We start from the raw sequence: 15,786 nt of genomic DNA, 5'->3' as shown, positions 1-15,786 counted from the left end.
GTATGTGTGGGCTTCCTGTAGACGCTGAAAGAAAGGCCGGAGTCACTGGGCTTGACAATAACATCAAGAAGCGGTAACAACCGTATGCTTCTTGCTTGACAGTAAACTGAATCGCCTGTTCCACGCAGTTAAGACGAGCAGTGGAGGCAGAGAGAGCGTCCTTGAGAATTATGTAGAAGCAATCATCTACATGTCCCAGGAAAACCTTTGGAGAAGGGGTAAAAGATGCAAACGCCCAACGTTCTATGTTCTCCATGACCAGATTCGCAGCAGAAACTGACATTCATGCACCCATAGCCGTACCATGCGTTAGTAGGAAAAAATTCTATTGGAAGACGAAGTATGTATTCGACAAACAGAACCTATGGAGACGAGACAGGTCAGAAACGTCAATCGGAGACCTATCGGGCAGCGACCCGTCAGATTCGAGGGCAGTGGTCTAAACCTTTACAGCCAGTTCTACTGGAACGGTTGTGAATAGTGACTTAACATCAAGTGAGATCATGACGTCATCATAAGCCGGACAACGTGCCGTATCTTTTCAATAAAGCCGCCAGAATTGCATGCGTCAGTTGCCGCTTTTTCCAACCAGTGGCGAAATGATCCCGTGTAAGGAACCGGAAAGCTTGTACAGAGGTGAGCGAGTGTAGTCGATAATGGACCGCATAGGAACACCTTGCTTGTGTATCTTTGGTAGGCCACAAAGTGCGAGAGCTGATCCGTTGTGACAAAGTAGTCGGTAATAGAGTGATTTATGCTGGGGCGGCACCAAATGGGAGACGTCAGCTACAAGCTTTTGCAAGTCCCTTTGCAGTTTCCCTGTGGGACCACGGGTCAGACGAGTATAGGTATTGGCGTCACTAACCAATGCCAGCATCGTTTTGGTGAAGTCACCACTACCAAGCAAAACAGTTGTGTTTCCTTTGTCATCCGGAAGAATGACGGTGTCTGGATTGCTTCGAAGCTGGTCGATAGCCTCATGTTCCTCTAGCGACAGCACGGAGTTTAAAGAAGGGTTTTGAAGCCTAGAAAGCAAGTAAGTGACATGCGTGCGAGCTTCGTCACGTCTAGTGGCGTCAACTTGGCTTACAGCCTTTTTAACAGCACAAATCAACTACTTCGTATCTTGTGTGGACCCTGTGCTTAAGTTTAGACCAAGGCTCAGGACCGAGAGTTCCACTTTGTCAGGCTTATAGGAAGAAAGATTATGTATAGCCTCTCTTGGTAAACTTCGGGACGTACCGTTTGAGGATGGTCGCAGCCTTTCCAGTTTGCCATGGTGCATGACGTCGTTATTTCGTGCTCTCATGCTTGCTTGAAAGTTAGCGTGTAGCTGTATTGAAGGAAATTCGGCTGGGCACAGGAACTCTAGTCGGCGACGGACATAGAAGGTATCATTTGCCAGCATACGGACCTTAGCCTTGCACTCCGATATTCTTGCTTGTAGTAGTAGTCGTTCAGCCCTTGGAATCGCGCAGACTTTTCGCGCTTATTCAACATGTATTTTTCCGGCCAGACGGGCTGCCGTCAAACTTTCGATTTCAGTTCTTGGAGTTTACACGGAACATGAGGGCGAAAAGAAATGGGCATGGGCAGGACACGTAATGAGGAGGGAAGATAACCGATGCTCATTAAGAGTTACGGAATGGATTCCAAGGGAAGGGAAGCGTAGCAGAGGGCGGCAGAAAGTTAGGTAGGCGGATGAAATTAAGAATTAAGTTAGCAGGGACAACATGGCCACAATTAGTACATGACCGGGGTAATTGGAGAAGTATGGGAGAGGCCTTTGCCCTGCAGTGGGCGTAACCAGGATGATGATGATGACGACGACGATGATGATGAGGGGACGGCGACGGCAGGAATGCACCTGAAGTATCCATACAATTGATATTGCAATGATATAATAAGAGTATCAGAGTCCCGTGGCTCATCACATTCCACAAAAGAAGAAGTAACAAAATCTAACTTTCAGCATGCGACGATTCGCTGCGCCGCAACAATGTCATTTTTTTCTTTTGTGGGGCGGTGACACCGAAGGGAGAAAAAAAAAACGCCAAGCGAAGCATGTTGGCCACAAACGAATATTTGCTTTGGGCACCTAATGTGGCTACCGAAGGAATATCGAAGAAAACGTGAGACGCTTGGTCACCAGAGAACCATACGCAGACTGCTCGGTATCCTACACCTGCGAGACAAAATACTTTCCGGAGAGGTAGCAATAACATCAAAGTAAAGGTAACGCCCTCAAACGGAGGCATTGCAATCCATCGAGTCCCCGCAGTGATGGCGGCGAGCGACCATCGTTTTCTTTCTCTCGTATGCTAGCCAGAAAACGTCCAAAACTCTGCCAGGCGAAAATCCACTCGGCCAGAGAAAAACCTACGCGCACCGAAGCGCGCCATGCGATGGTCGGGGCAACACGAGAAAAACGCATACGCTACCATACGCATACGTTACCCACGGGCTGGCTATGGCAGCCCGCGGGTAACGAGAACAAGAAAATTGAAGAGGCTGAATGTGTCCTCTCGAATAAAAGTCAAAGCGTCAAAGTAGAAAAAATAAATAAGAAAGTAGTTACCTTTGCTGGATTTACTATCTTGACATCGATGCTTTGGCACAGGTGAAAAATATGTTGATACCCTTTTCTGTGACAGGATGGTGCAAATGTACCGCCACAACGCTTCGTCTCATTGGACTTCGCTGCGTGCTGTGCCAACTTGTATGACAGTGTGTTGATTTGGCTTGTTTCGTTGTATGGTCCGGTTCACGACTTTATGAAAGTCAATGCACCTTTGGTATCAAATGTTTGTAAGAACATTAAGCCCACAAAGTTCCGGAATTGAAAATCTAAAGCACGACTTTGGAAATATCAATGCACCTTCCGCATCAAAAGTTCATGAGAACTTTATACCCGTAAAGTTTCGGAATTGAAATCGATGCGTTTCGTACATTCCGCGGCGTCCGCGAGATGCCGCGACGAGCCCAGTCACCATCAAAACGCCCTTGAAATTTTGGGCTCGGATGGAGCTCCTTGTTTTATGTGACTCCAGGTGCATGGGCGTTGCCACGAAATCCAGCCCGAGTTCGTAATGTTCACGGCGAAATATGTTCTCGGGCATAAAAAAGACATTCTAGACAAAATCGAGAATGATTTCAGGCGGGGTTGATTTCGTCGGCGGTGCATGACAGCACGACAAAAAATTCAGGGAGGTACTGAAGCCCCATAAGCCTCCCTCCGCCCCCCCTTGCTACGCGCCTGCCCGTGCTATGTCACAAGACGAACTTTCGAAAAAATATTCAGTGACTATTTAGCGGCAAATGCGAGACTAATTCGTGAGCATTACGTCGTACCTACTTGAGGTCCAGGATCCATGATTTCAAGCGCGTTGGCAGGCACACATACACATGCACATAATACATACATACATACATACATACATACATACATACATACATACATACATACATACATACATACATACATACATACATACATACATACATACATACATACATACATACATACATACATACTGACGCGTGTACTTATCTTTATCGGGCTACCATGTTTCGCCGCCTAACAAATGTTATCGCACAGCACAGGACACGCCTGCATGTAAAAGAAGTTTCTGGAATGTTATCGATGGTTCCGTCCACTGTCTTTCACCGCAACTTGTGTAATCTGATTGCATGTATCCGCGACGCGAATAGTGTAGAACTTTGCGGAAGACACGCGGTCCGAGTGGTTAATCTGGAACGTTCGACGACTGATCTATAAAAGCCGACGCGCTTGACCCGCCGATCAGATTTTCGACGATTGCCGACCGTGTTCGCTGCTATCGTTGTGCTGTAAGCGTAGCCTGTTCTTGTGGGCACAGGTTCGCCCAATAAAAGTTAGTTTTGTCTTTCACAGTATTGCTACTGTGTTCTTAACGTCACCACCACGTGACAATACATACATACACGATTTTCTAAGTTATCCCATCCACCCTATTTGTACCACGTGACCGGCTTCTCACACTTGACACACGTACAGTTTCATTTTTACAATTTTCCACTGCTATACCAGCGCATTAAAATAACACGGACATAATACATAGCGCTGTAATGCGCGTTTCTTCCCTGTCTGAATTCAGTTAGCTCTATGGTTTACCAAAATATAGACTACGAAGTCACCCAAACCACTGTGATAGGGGCAAATCAAGAAAATAAATCTACAGAGAGGACAGCCGGGTATTTACTTCTTTTTATTGTTCAGCGACCTTGAGGCGCAAGCTCAAGGGCAGCTAAAGCGTTTATTAGTCGCAATCACTTCTAGAGACGCATATACTGTCATTAGTTCTTCGGCACAAAGTGTCTCTGCAAGCACATCGAAGTACCAAGGTCAAGGAGCAGTTAGGAGGTCTTCCATCTTCGCGGTTCTTGTAGCCGCAGCTGCACTCGCCGCAGTTTGGTGATTCAGTTGTCAAAATTTCGTCCTTCCCACACGCCAACTTCACTGATTTGAATGAAGGGACAAGACAAACAAGGAACTTAGGTTAGAAAAAAAAGATTTCTTTTTCTTTGATATGTTTTATGACTTATTCTCGTTTTTCTTCGTTTTTAGGGAGAAGGTGTGGATGTTCATGGATTGCCACATGGCGTAATATACTCGCTAAGGCACACTCCTCACAGAAACGGCAGAAGTGCCTTTCGGAGCTGATTTCCATGTGGTTGATGTATCCAGACATCATTTGCACGTTGGTCTGCCCTGAAGCGCTTAAATGCAAAGTCGCGCCACGAAATGAGGGAATGCTGCCCGTAGCTATCCAGTCGCCGAATTATTTGAAGACTTCAGCTACTGAAGCGTGCCGTATGAACTCCAATAATTCTATATAGTTCCCGTACTATTCTTGTGAAAAATTACACAGAAATGACATGAAATCCATATAATTTCCTCAGTAATTATACTGGAAGGGTACAGAAAAGTTATGCAATTAGATTGGCATGCGCCGTCGTTTCCCTAGGTGTGCTTGTTGGCACAGAGTAAAAATGAATCGCCGCGCACGCTTCGCCTGAAAGGTGGCACCTTAGCGTCGTGCCGATAAAGTGACACTTTGCTTTACACAATTTGATTTGATGTGTGCGAACGATGCCTTCATATAATCTATAAATGTGAGAAAGAGAGAGAGATAAACAAGATGCGAAGAGAAGGGAGGTTTCCCGGGTCAAAGTATAGAGGTAAATGACTCAATGTTAATAACAGTTCATAGGGACCAGTTACACTGTCGTCGGCAAATATAGACTTCTGATCATATTGATAAATATAGGGCTGTTCAAATGAGTGGAAAAAAAATGGGCCTCGTAACAGCAGCCAGTTTAGACCCGCTGGTCCCACACTACAGCGTCCGCACCTTCGGACGCCACAAAGAAAGCTTCACTGGCCGATTTACGCTCGAACCACACCGCTTCGCCATGCCGCACGCGTGCGTTCTTGCAGAAAATGGCATATGTGGCATAAAGGCGCTCAAATTTAGGTTTAGAAAGCATGTGCGGACGCAGTGTAAACCGACATTTGTGCACCTTTGTCAGACATGGGTCATTTTTCGCACGGCCGCACTCGGGCGGCATGGTGAGTGGTGCGGCGTGCGGCTCGAGCGTAAATCGGTCTTAAACGCGCTCTCCCAACACCATCTAGCTTAGTTCCGCTGGCCCCTAGTACAGCTTCCGCAACTTCATACGCTAGAAGAAAAAGCGTCGCTAAAGGCGCGCTTGCAAGCATGTTGTTTGATTCTTCGTGCCTGTGACACGCGTTGTTAACTTCCTCCTAACACTACTCTGCATGTATACAGTTAAATTCATGCAGGAAATATTCACTTGTTTCAAATACTAATTGTAATAATATCGTGAAACTGTGCGATTGGTTTTGGTGGTCAATGTGGCTGGTGTGTTAGCATAATCTTCTGCAGGAATAGGTGCCTATCTTATGCTACGACTACCACAGTTTCCAGAACAATGCAGAAACAGACTAGTAGATTCAATTAGGCTGTTGGAGTTGCAGCCAAAATAATGGCCCCGTGGAAATTTGGTGGCCCTTTAGAGCTATGTCCAATGTTAGCGCTAGCTAACCAGCGTGGCCGGATGCGCGCAATAGAACTGGAGACAATCACAATTTATTCCTTCGGTCATCCCCTGAGATGAAACGGCCTTATATAACATTATTGCTTTTGCACGATACAGAAGCACCTGTACTTCACAAGTCATAGCAACTATGTATCTCTCTTTATCATACCTAATTCTCGGTTACTGTTTTTGATACCGATCTGCAATATACATGCATACCTTCAGTAAAAGTTCTTTTACAGCGAAGCTGTTAAGGGCTACTTCCAACACTATCGTGCCTGCGTGTAGAAAAAAAAAAAAACTATAATAAGCATTGCCCCATTGGCTCCAGCTTCGTTGTGTTCGTTAACAGCTGGCTCGTTGGCGCCCCTCGGCAATACCGCGTGAACGCGCTCGTGGCACTGCTCCAGCGTTCGTCGTCGGCATTAATTAATTAATTAATTAGGAAACACGAAGACGTAACCAATATTTGAGAAAGACTTCAATGAACCGCAGGTATTTACCCAGTGATGGGTGACAGTTTTTAGCAAGTCCTCTTTACATGTATTTCTGAGCTTTCTTGGAACATTACTATAATAAGAAGAGCAAAAATTCCCGCAGAACACATCTCACGAAGACTGTCGACGCCAGTTCGATTAGCGTTGAAGCCATGTAGCGACTCACCGTATTGTAACCGGCGAAACGTGCATGCAGCCGGGATCCTGACTCGTGCTTACGTTAATTATTATTATTATTATTATTATTATTATTATTATTATTATTATTATTATTATTATTATTATTATTATTATTATTATTATTATTATTTCTTAGCACCCCCTTTGACACGGTATAGTGAGAAATATTTACCTAGGCTCCTTGAGTTACTCAGGTACGCGATATAGGCTTTTCTGTCTAGCCCTTCGCCTACATCCCCCTAATGTTTGGTTTCTTCCTGAAAAGTTCTATATCTACCTTGTGCCGTTACCCACGCCTGTAACGAATCCGGTGCGATCAATCTCTTCCTTGTTTTTTTCCATCAATACTCTGCACGTCTCTGCTGGTCGGTTAATGCTTCTATACACTTTAAATCCCAGCCCTTCTGGCAGGTGTGAGTTACCTACTGGGTGAATCCCTTTGCATTCCATTAGGATGTGCTGAGTGGTCTCCAGATTTTTGCTGCAGCATATACACGCCTCATCTTGTTGCGAATATCAGCTAGTCTATGTTTTTGTCCTTTTTGTCCTTTTTGACAACCAGCTCGAGCCTCAAATAGCGGGGCATTGTCCTTAGGGTTATTGTACAGAATTTCTTTCCTAATCCCTTTCTTGTCATTTTTGCAAATATCCATGATCTTTGTTGTTTGGAGTCTTTGAATCCAATTTACGGTCCGTTTCCCCCACCTTCTTTCTGATGACTTCTGGTTGTCTATTTACACTTTCAATTGCCCTGCACTTGGATGCTGGCCACACTTTTGATGTACTAATAATTGTGCTCTTTACCCGGTGCTGCCCGGTCCATTTATTTTGATCAGTGTTTCTTAATCTTTCTTGAAAATTAATTTCGGCCTGTGCTTCTGTGAGTTCGAAAGAGGCCAAACCCATGACATCCTGCACTGCTTCATTTGGTGTTTTGCTGTGGGCCCCAAAAAGCCCTGCCGATCTTTCGTTAAGTTCCAACAACGACAAGATATCCGATTTCGAGCACAGAATGGCGTTTGCGAAAGTTAGCGCTGGTACCATTACTCCTTTCCAGATTCCACGAACCACCTTGTACATATTGTGGCCTCAAAGTGCTCAATGTTTCATCGTTCCTGCATTCCACTTCCCCTTTATATTCATATTATCATAGTGGATGCATGTTCGACAATGGGTATAACTGGCTGTTGAACTGACACCAGGTAATTACTCGTATCTTCATTAAAAAATCACAATACCCGATTTCTCTGAGCTAAACTTACGGCCTAGATTTGTTGCTGCGTTGCCATAGATATTCACAAGTATCTGTACATTTCTTATATTGTCCGCTAGTAGCACTATGTCATCCGCACACATCAGTCCAGGGATATTCTGTTGCACCATTTGTCCATTACGCATGTAGGATAAACCAAATTCTAATTCACTGTTTTCCAATGGTCTTTCTATCTCGTTTACGTAAAGCGTGAACAACAATGGAGACAGATGGCATCTTTGCGTCAGTCCTTGGTGAATTTCCCCAACTTCTTTACAATTTCGGCCTTCCCGTACAATTTTACTTAGTTGTCCTTATAAATATCCCTCATCAGCTCCGTGTAATCGTCATTTATGCCCTCGTGCTTGAAAACATCCTCCAGGAATTTCCTGTTTACGTTGTCCTAAGCGCCCTTAATTTATAGAAATGATATCTATAACAGTCCATTCTAAGCTATTTAAATCTTTGTACAGTGTGCATATGCAAAAATATTATCTAAGTGTTTGCCTGATCTGAATCCATTCTGTAGCTCCCCCGATATATGATTTTTCGCCACTCACTTTGGCAGTTCGAATTTCATGGCTGGTATTACCATTCGATATACTTCTCATGCTAGCATGACTGGCCTGTACAAGCTCGTCTTATCCTTATCACCTCTGACTTTGTAGATGAGTTCCATCTTGCTTTCACGCCTTCCAACCAGAATTTTCTTCGATTTAATCACTTGCTCTACGGCACTAGTCAGCAATGCCTTGCGCTTTGGACCCAGGTGTTTTATTAGCTTTATTTGAATTTTATCTGGTCCTGCTGCCGTGTTATTAGGAACATTGTCTACAACATTTTCCCGTGAAAGCTCTCTGTACTAAATTTCTATCTCTCAGGCTTCTTTCTTACTGGATTGGTTTGAACCTGGACCACGCTTTTTTTCTTGCCGAAGTTATCACTATAATGATGTTCGTGATGTACCGAGACCCGTTGTCTTCTTCGAAGATGTTACCCTCTTCATCCCTTATAGCCGTTTGCGAATTTTTCTTTGGAGCTCCAAGAGCGTTTACATGATTCCAAAATCTTTTTGGTGCAACTTTGTCAATTTTGCGAATATTATATGTACCCAATGTTCAAGTATACATTTATTTACCCTCGTGGTTGCTCAGTGGCTATAGTGTTGGGCTGCCGAGCACGAGTTCGCGGGATCGAATCCCGGCCACGGCGGCCGCATTTCGATGGGGGCGAAATGCGAAAACGCCCGTGTACTTAGATTTAGGTGCACCTTAAAGAACCCCATGTGGTCGAAATTTCCGGAGTCCTCCACTACGGCGTTCCTCATAATCAGAAGGTGGTTTTGGCACGTAAAACTCCATAATTGATTTTTTTACATTTATTTCTTCTTGCACGAGCTCACTCGCCACGCTTTCCTTTTTTCGGTATTTGTTCCATCTAAAGAGTACGTCTTCTTCGTTTAATCCAAATTTTTTTACTTTTCCATAATCCCTAGACGCTTGCTTGAACTTTTACATGGCTTGCATTACTTCCTTGTTTCATCACTTACAAGGATTGCATTTTCCACTTCAATAATTCTTTTTGCTGTGTCTGTCTTATCTGCTGCTACATAATGTCTACCAGTTCGTTATATTTCCGGAGTTTTGTAGTAAGCACCTACATTTTCTTGTCTATGTTTTTTGCGATCTATGGAATTTACTTCTCATTAAATTTTAAGCATTCTGCTGCTGTTTTTGCGTGTCTTGCGTTAGAATCTTTCCCACAGTTTAAGGTTTGAGGTTTGTGATCACTACCCAGGCTATCTCTTCAGCGTTCATCTATCATCATTTGGTCTAGTCGTTCGTAGGCTGTTTCCAAGACTAAGGCGTAGTCGATACCTGACTGTCTGCTTCCGCATCTGTGCGTGAGACTTATTCTCGGTCTAAACTAATAGGTTGTATTGATCGCGCAGATCTAGCACTAGAGAACCATCGTAATCAGCATATTCTTCTAAATCCTCCATGCCCGCATTAAGATCTCTCACTATGTCACGTGGTCCGATTACCTGAACTCATTAACATTGTTACGCGAAAGAAGTGGTCGTTGTGCTGCAAACTATTTACAGAATATGGTTACAAAAGCGAGGCAAGGCTCATAAAACTAGCTGGCAGGCTCGATAGGGGCGGCGAATTTTATTTCTCATTCGTCGGTTAACCGGTGTTCATCTATTAAGAGCTGAATGTATGTAGGAAAGCGCTTCTAATGCAATCAACCGATTCTTTATTTTTATCTAAGCTATCAAAACATGTCCATAGGTTAGCTATTTCCTGTCATGTCCTTTTCCTTCCCATCTACCGCTAATTCATAAATGCTCCCTATATGTGGGCCTATATTTTATCCTTTGCCACTTCATGCCTCGCCTAAGTAGCATGCTAACACCTCCGCATTTCATTGACCCAGCCATTCTGTTGCCACCTTTCCGAACGTTATTATCGATAACAGGCGGCTAGTTTAAATCTTGCAGATCCAGTTCGGTCAGGTTGTACAGGCGAACAGCTTCATCATTCATCTGTGTTTGTATTTCCAGCCATTTATCCTGCTCGCGACTACCTTGCAAGCTTATGTAACAAATTGTACGGACTGTATAGTTATACATTACGTGTTTTTCCTTAACCCCGTGTGCTTTATTTCCAATTTTTGCCTGTGTGCCGGTACGTTCAATACTTAACATACTTTTCCGATTGCCTGGGTCGCGCCTAAAGAAAGCTGCTGCACGGGTCGCGAATCGACATCAACCGGCGTTGCTCCACTCTAGCTAAAATGCATCCCGTCACACATAAAAGTGACTTCGCGGCCTGGTCGGTGCTCTCGCCGGTTGATGTCAACGACGGTAAAATTCGTTGTCGTAGCTAGTGTCCAAATTTCCCTGTTCACTGCAAGCACTGCCCTTTCAATTTCACTCTTCTGCCTTTCAACGTCTGCCACCATGCGCACTTTGATTTGCACTATTTTAGAGCGCAGCTCTTTGGCGTCCGTTCCTCGGTTTCGCGTCGTCGTCGGCGTTGTCGTCGGCCTCGTAACCAGCTCCGCCCCCCTTTCATCCCCCCAGCGCTAGCAGCGACCGACTGATACCGCTGGATGCCGCTGACGCCGCTAGAGAGTCAAGATAACGTGACTGCATAGAACACCGTCGCCGCCATGCAGAAAGAGGTGGAAAGGGTCCCCCCCCCCCTGTTCTTGTGTGGCGGATAGGGTGCTCTTCAGTTGCCGACGCGCCGGTTATTTCACGTAGGCCCCGGCACGTCGACGAATACGTGACCACCTTCCCACGGCTAGACCTGGTTCTTAGCGCTGCGGAAGCGAGGGTATCATATTGTTTGTGTCGGCATCGGCGGCGTTGTCCCTGAAACCAACTCCGCAGCTGGGGTTGACTCACTATCGGCGTCAGCGGCATCAGTCAGCCGCTGCTATCTCTTCCCTCCTCCCTTTATCGTGTTGTCCGCTTGCTGCGCGCGCTTCTGCCCCCATCGTTTGCCGCTGGGTGTACACGCCGCCCCCCTCCCCCCTCTTCCTGCGAGTCTCCGGTTGTCAAAGCGCCGGCTCGAACTTAATTCCTTTCTTCGCTCCTCCTCCAATGCAACCCCTGTGCGGTGGCAATCAGAGAGCCAGATCGGTGGCGGCGGATCTGTATATGTGCACCGCCCGAGCCGAAATTGCCGCTGCCGTTCGCCCTGTGCGGTGGCAATCAGAGAGCCAGATCGGTGGCGGCGGATCTGTATATGTGCACCGCCCGAGCCGAAATTGCCGCTGCCGTTCGCCACTGCGAAATTATCTGCCAGTTCTTTCTGAGCCATGAGCGAGACGACCGATGGAAGTCCTCCGTCTGCTGCTGCTGCTGCTGCTGCTGCTAAACGAGCTGCCAGAGCAGAGGCCCAGCGCCGTCGCCGTCAGAATCCAGAGGTGCGTGCCGCCGAAGCAGAAGCTTACCTAGTGGAGTCTTTGTTAAAGGAATACGTGTGAAAAATAAAAAAAAATTCTGTGATAGCGCATACATGTGTTGCTCGATTTCTTTGCCTCAATCTATCGAAAAGGTGAAACAGCTTATTTGCTGCGCTCAAATTTCGCATTAGGAAGTAACGTAATCGTCGGTAATTTTTTGAAATATTCCTGAGATCAGTAACCTTTTTGTCTATTTGCTTCGTGCTCTTTGCCCCCGTCCCTGCAGTCTGTTAATTACTCCTGCCATCGTCAGCAGTAGGAGGCGCTCCTTCGTTTTGTACCACATGTGCTGCCTGACCTTCTCTCACTTCCTTGGGCAGTTTCCCCACAAGCTTGGTAATCTGGACTCGCTCGCCTGCACCCACTCTATTCCTTATCTCCACATCTGCTTCAAGCACGTTAGAATCCCCGATAAAGACAACTTGACGCTGTTCCTCCTCCTCCTACTGCGCGCGCTGCACCATCTAGCGGTGCCACTGAGAAGTGCGCCCGTGAACGGGTTTGGCTCTGTCGAGCACCTGATAAATTTTAAAGGTTCTTCTCGGGAATCTAAGACCCATATTTTTAACTTCCTGCGTGGGCAAACTAATGGAGCATGCCTTCCTCGCGAGGTTCACCAACTACATAGAAGACAATAACTTACTCCCAAACACGATGATAGGATTTCGAAGAAACCTGTCTACAGAAGACGCCATGCTGCAAATGAATCACCAAGTAATAGACGAAACTGGGAGATCGACTCGATCCATCTTCGGGCTAGATCATTCCACAGTGTGGCACACCAAACCATACTGCACCAAATCAGCAACCTTGGCTTGGCCGAGCGGACGTACAACTACATACGAAACTTCTTAACGGATAAAGAGGCAAAAATCACGGTAGGAGATTTGACGTCCGAGAAAGTGCCTATTGGCGGTGCAGGCACACCGCAGGGATAGGTTATACCGCCTATGCTCTTTAAGCTGGCTCTGATTGGTCTTCCTAGCAAATTACAAAGAATCGAAGGATTTAACCACACAATCTATGGGGACGACATCACGCTATAGATAAACGATGGCAGTGATAGATCGATTGAACAGAGACTACAAGAAGCTGTTGAAACAGTCGAGAAATACCTAGAAGACACCGGTCTAACATTCTCGGTCGAAAAATCTGAGCTGTTGCTGCCCAGACCAACGCTAAAGGGGAGACCTATCAAGAGCTACAACACAGAGACCTACAAAGACATACAACTCATGACGCAAGATGGACAACCCATACCCAAAGTCTAGAAGATAAGGGTGTTGAGATTGATCACAGAAACCAAGGACACCAACGGAGAAACTATTCGCAAAATCTAAGCCAAAGTTTCTCAGACGATGCCTGAGAAACTTTGACGATGCGATTGATCAAGAGAATTACCAACAGGCACGAGGGAATGAAAGAAGCAAGCGCCATGAGAATCATCCAGGCGTTCGTTATGTCAGATCACTTATGTGGCGGCATACCACAGATGGGGCGCCGCAGAAAAGAAACTAGACGGCCTGATTAGGAAGATAGATAAACAAGCGATTGGAATCATGCTAAGCAGGAGCACGGCGAAACTCCTAGGGCTGGGACTGCACAGCTCGCTAGAGTAGCAAATAGAAGCGCAACGTATAGCGCAATACGAACGCCTCTCCAAGACGACGGCGGGCAGACACATCCTAGATAAATTAGGGATCCGCTACCACACACAACAAGGAGACAAACGGGACATACCTAAGGAAATAAGGGCCGAACTGACGGTACCCCCTTACTCAAGAATATGCATTTTATGCACCACGTGGGCAGGAGAAGGAAAAACACCAAAGAACATTCCGAAGAACTACGGAAGGAGCAAGGACGCGGTCTTTGTAGACGCTGCACGTTACAAACACAAACGAAGCTTTGTCGCAGCACTACTTAACCACAACAGACAATGCTGCACAAGCTTGACGAAAGTGCCTTCCCTGTTGTGTTTTGTTGAGGCGCTCCCTCTGCGCTATGAGGGTGGCACTTGCTAACTCCTCAAAGGTGTTGTATACCCCTAGCGCTAGTAATTTCTTTGTGCTTGTGCTTGATGGTAGCTGTAAGGCCGTTTTGTACGCCGTTCTCATAAAAGTGTCCATGCGCTCGGCCTCGCTTTTGCGCTTCCCTTGATACGGGAGTGCGTACGGGACACGGCTGATGACGAGGGCTTGTACCAGTCTTAAGGTTTCGTCCTCTGTGAAACCATCTTTGCTGCGCGCTACTTTGGCGATGAGTGATGCGATGCTTCTGATAACGTGATTTAATTTCTCTGACGCTACCTTTATGCCGTTGTTCTCCTGGACGAGCATACCTAGTAAGCGTGTTGTCAGGACGCGCTTTATAGGTGGCCCGGCAATCTCGCGATGTATTGGCGGGGTTCGATGTATCTTAGTTTGCTTGGGCCGGACTTGAAGGTACGCCGACTTGTGTGGGGCACATCTCATTCCTGCTGTGGTTAGGTATGACTCGACGTATCCGATAGCTGTGAGTAAGGTGTTTTCTCTGTCGCCGTATGAACCCTTGGTTGCCCATAGGGTGATATCGTCGGCATAGAAGGCACATCCGAGTTTTGGGATGTTTTCCTGTTGTAATACAAGTTTTCTAAGCCCGATGTTGAAGATATAGAAACTAGATCGCAAGCTGTCCAGTGGCTACAGCTACAAACCAAATCCTACAAGAGCCCGATACTAATGCGCACTATTTATCCAGACATATACACAACAGATATATACAAAGTGTGTGGCACCAGAGCTACGCTACAACACATGCTATGGGAATGCCAGGAACTAATACAGGTCAATGTGAGAGAAGCCTCCACCGACAGCCTCCGCGCGCGATGGCAAGCCGCGCTGCTCAGCTCGAACATGGATGACCAACTCTGGGCAGACCAGCGGGCCAAGGAAGCCGCCGAGAGGCAAGAGCTCTTGGTGGTAACCCCGGCGGGTGCCCCAGCCCACTAACTCGCCGGACGCGAATCGTTCTGATTCGAAATAAAGTTTTTTCACTCACTCACACACTCTTCTTTGTCACTGAAGACTAGCACATACGCAGTGGCGCACACCCGGTTAGTCAAGTTATCTTCAAAAAAATTCATTGAAGCGTGGTACACACCTAGTTTCCCATATACAGTTATTCACGATAGCATTGAAGAGGTTGATTGAACAGTGGCACAGATCAAGTGACACATACCCAGTGCTCCAAGTTGGCATAGCGCTGCCCTTTAGACCACAGGCTACCTACCAAGCGACCCAAGTTGGTGGGAAAATGGTGGAGACGCAGATAAATAGACACACAGCCCTCGAAAAGGTTGTTAAGTACTAAATAATTTCTAATTGCATCAAAAGTTCGCTTGCATAGGGAAGCAGCAGCTGCACTCACTCGCAGGCCCTGACACACCAAACGGGGTTCTGCCATCGCCCGTGCCTTTATTGCTGCTAAGCCCCAGAAAAAAAAACCCCGAGAGATCCCATCTCACGATGACTGTCGACGGCAATGAGCTTAGCTTTGAATCAACATAGCGCTACCCTCTAGACCACGGGCTACCTGCCAAGTAACCGAAGTTGGTAGGAAAACACTGGAGATGGAGATAAATAGACAGAGAGACAATGAGTCCCCGGAAAGTTTGTGAAGTACTCATCATCATCATCATCATCAGCCTGGTTACGCCCACTGCAGGGCAAAGGCCTCTCCCATATTTCTCCAACAGCTCCGGTCATGTACTAATTGTGGCCATGCCATCCCTGCAAA

General features: G+C 46.3%; 1 protein-coding gene across 13 annotated transcripts in view; it reads right to left on the bottom strand.

Moving 5' to 3' along the window:
* Nucleotides 1-4,234: 4,234 nt before the first annotated feature.
* Nucleotides 4,235-15,786, bottom strand: part of LOC142587262 (uncharacterized) — a 29,320-nt gene continuing 17,768 nt past the window's right edge. For all 13 annotated transcript variants that reach the window (XM_075698127.1, XM_075698129.1, XM_075698133.1 and 10 more), the window contains one exon: nucleotides 4,235-4,498. In XM_075698127.1, the coding sequence (XP_075554242.1) occupies nucleotides 4,299-4,498 (200 nt within the window). In that variant the 3' untranslated portion in view covers nucleotides 4,235-4,298. The remainder of the gene's footprint in view (nucleotides 4,499-15,786) is intronic.

This window comes from Dermacentor variabilis, chromosome 7, assembly GCF_050947875.1.
Source record: "Dermacentor variabilis isolate Ectoservices chromosome 7, ASM5094787v1, whole genome shotgun sequence".
Classification (NCBI taxonomy): Eukaryota; Metazoa; Arthropoda; class Arachnida; order Ixodida; family Ixodidae; genus Dermacentor; species Dermacentor variabilis.
This window is presented reverse-complemented; position numbering and strand designations above follow the sequence as displayed.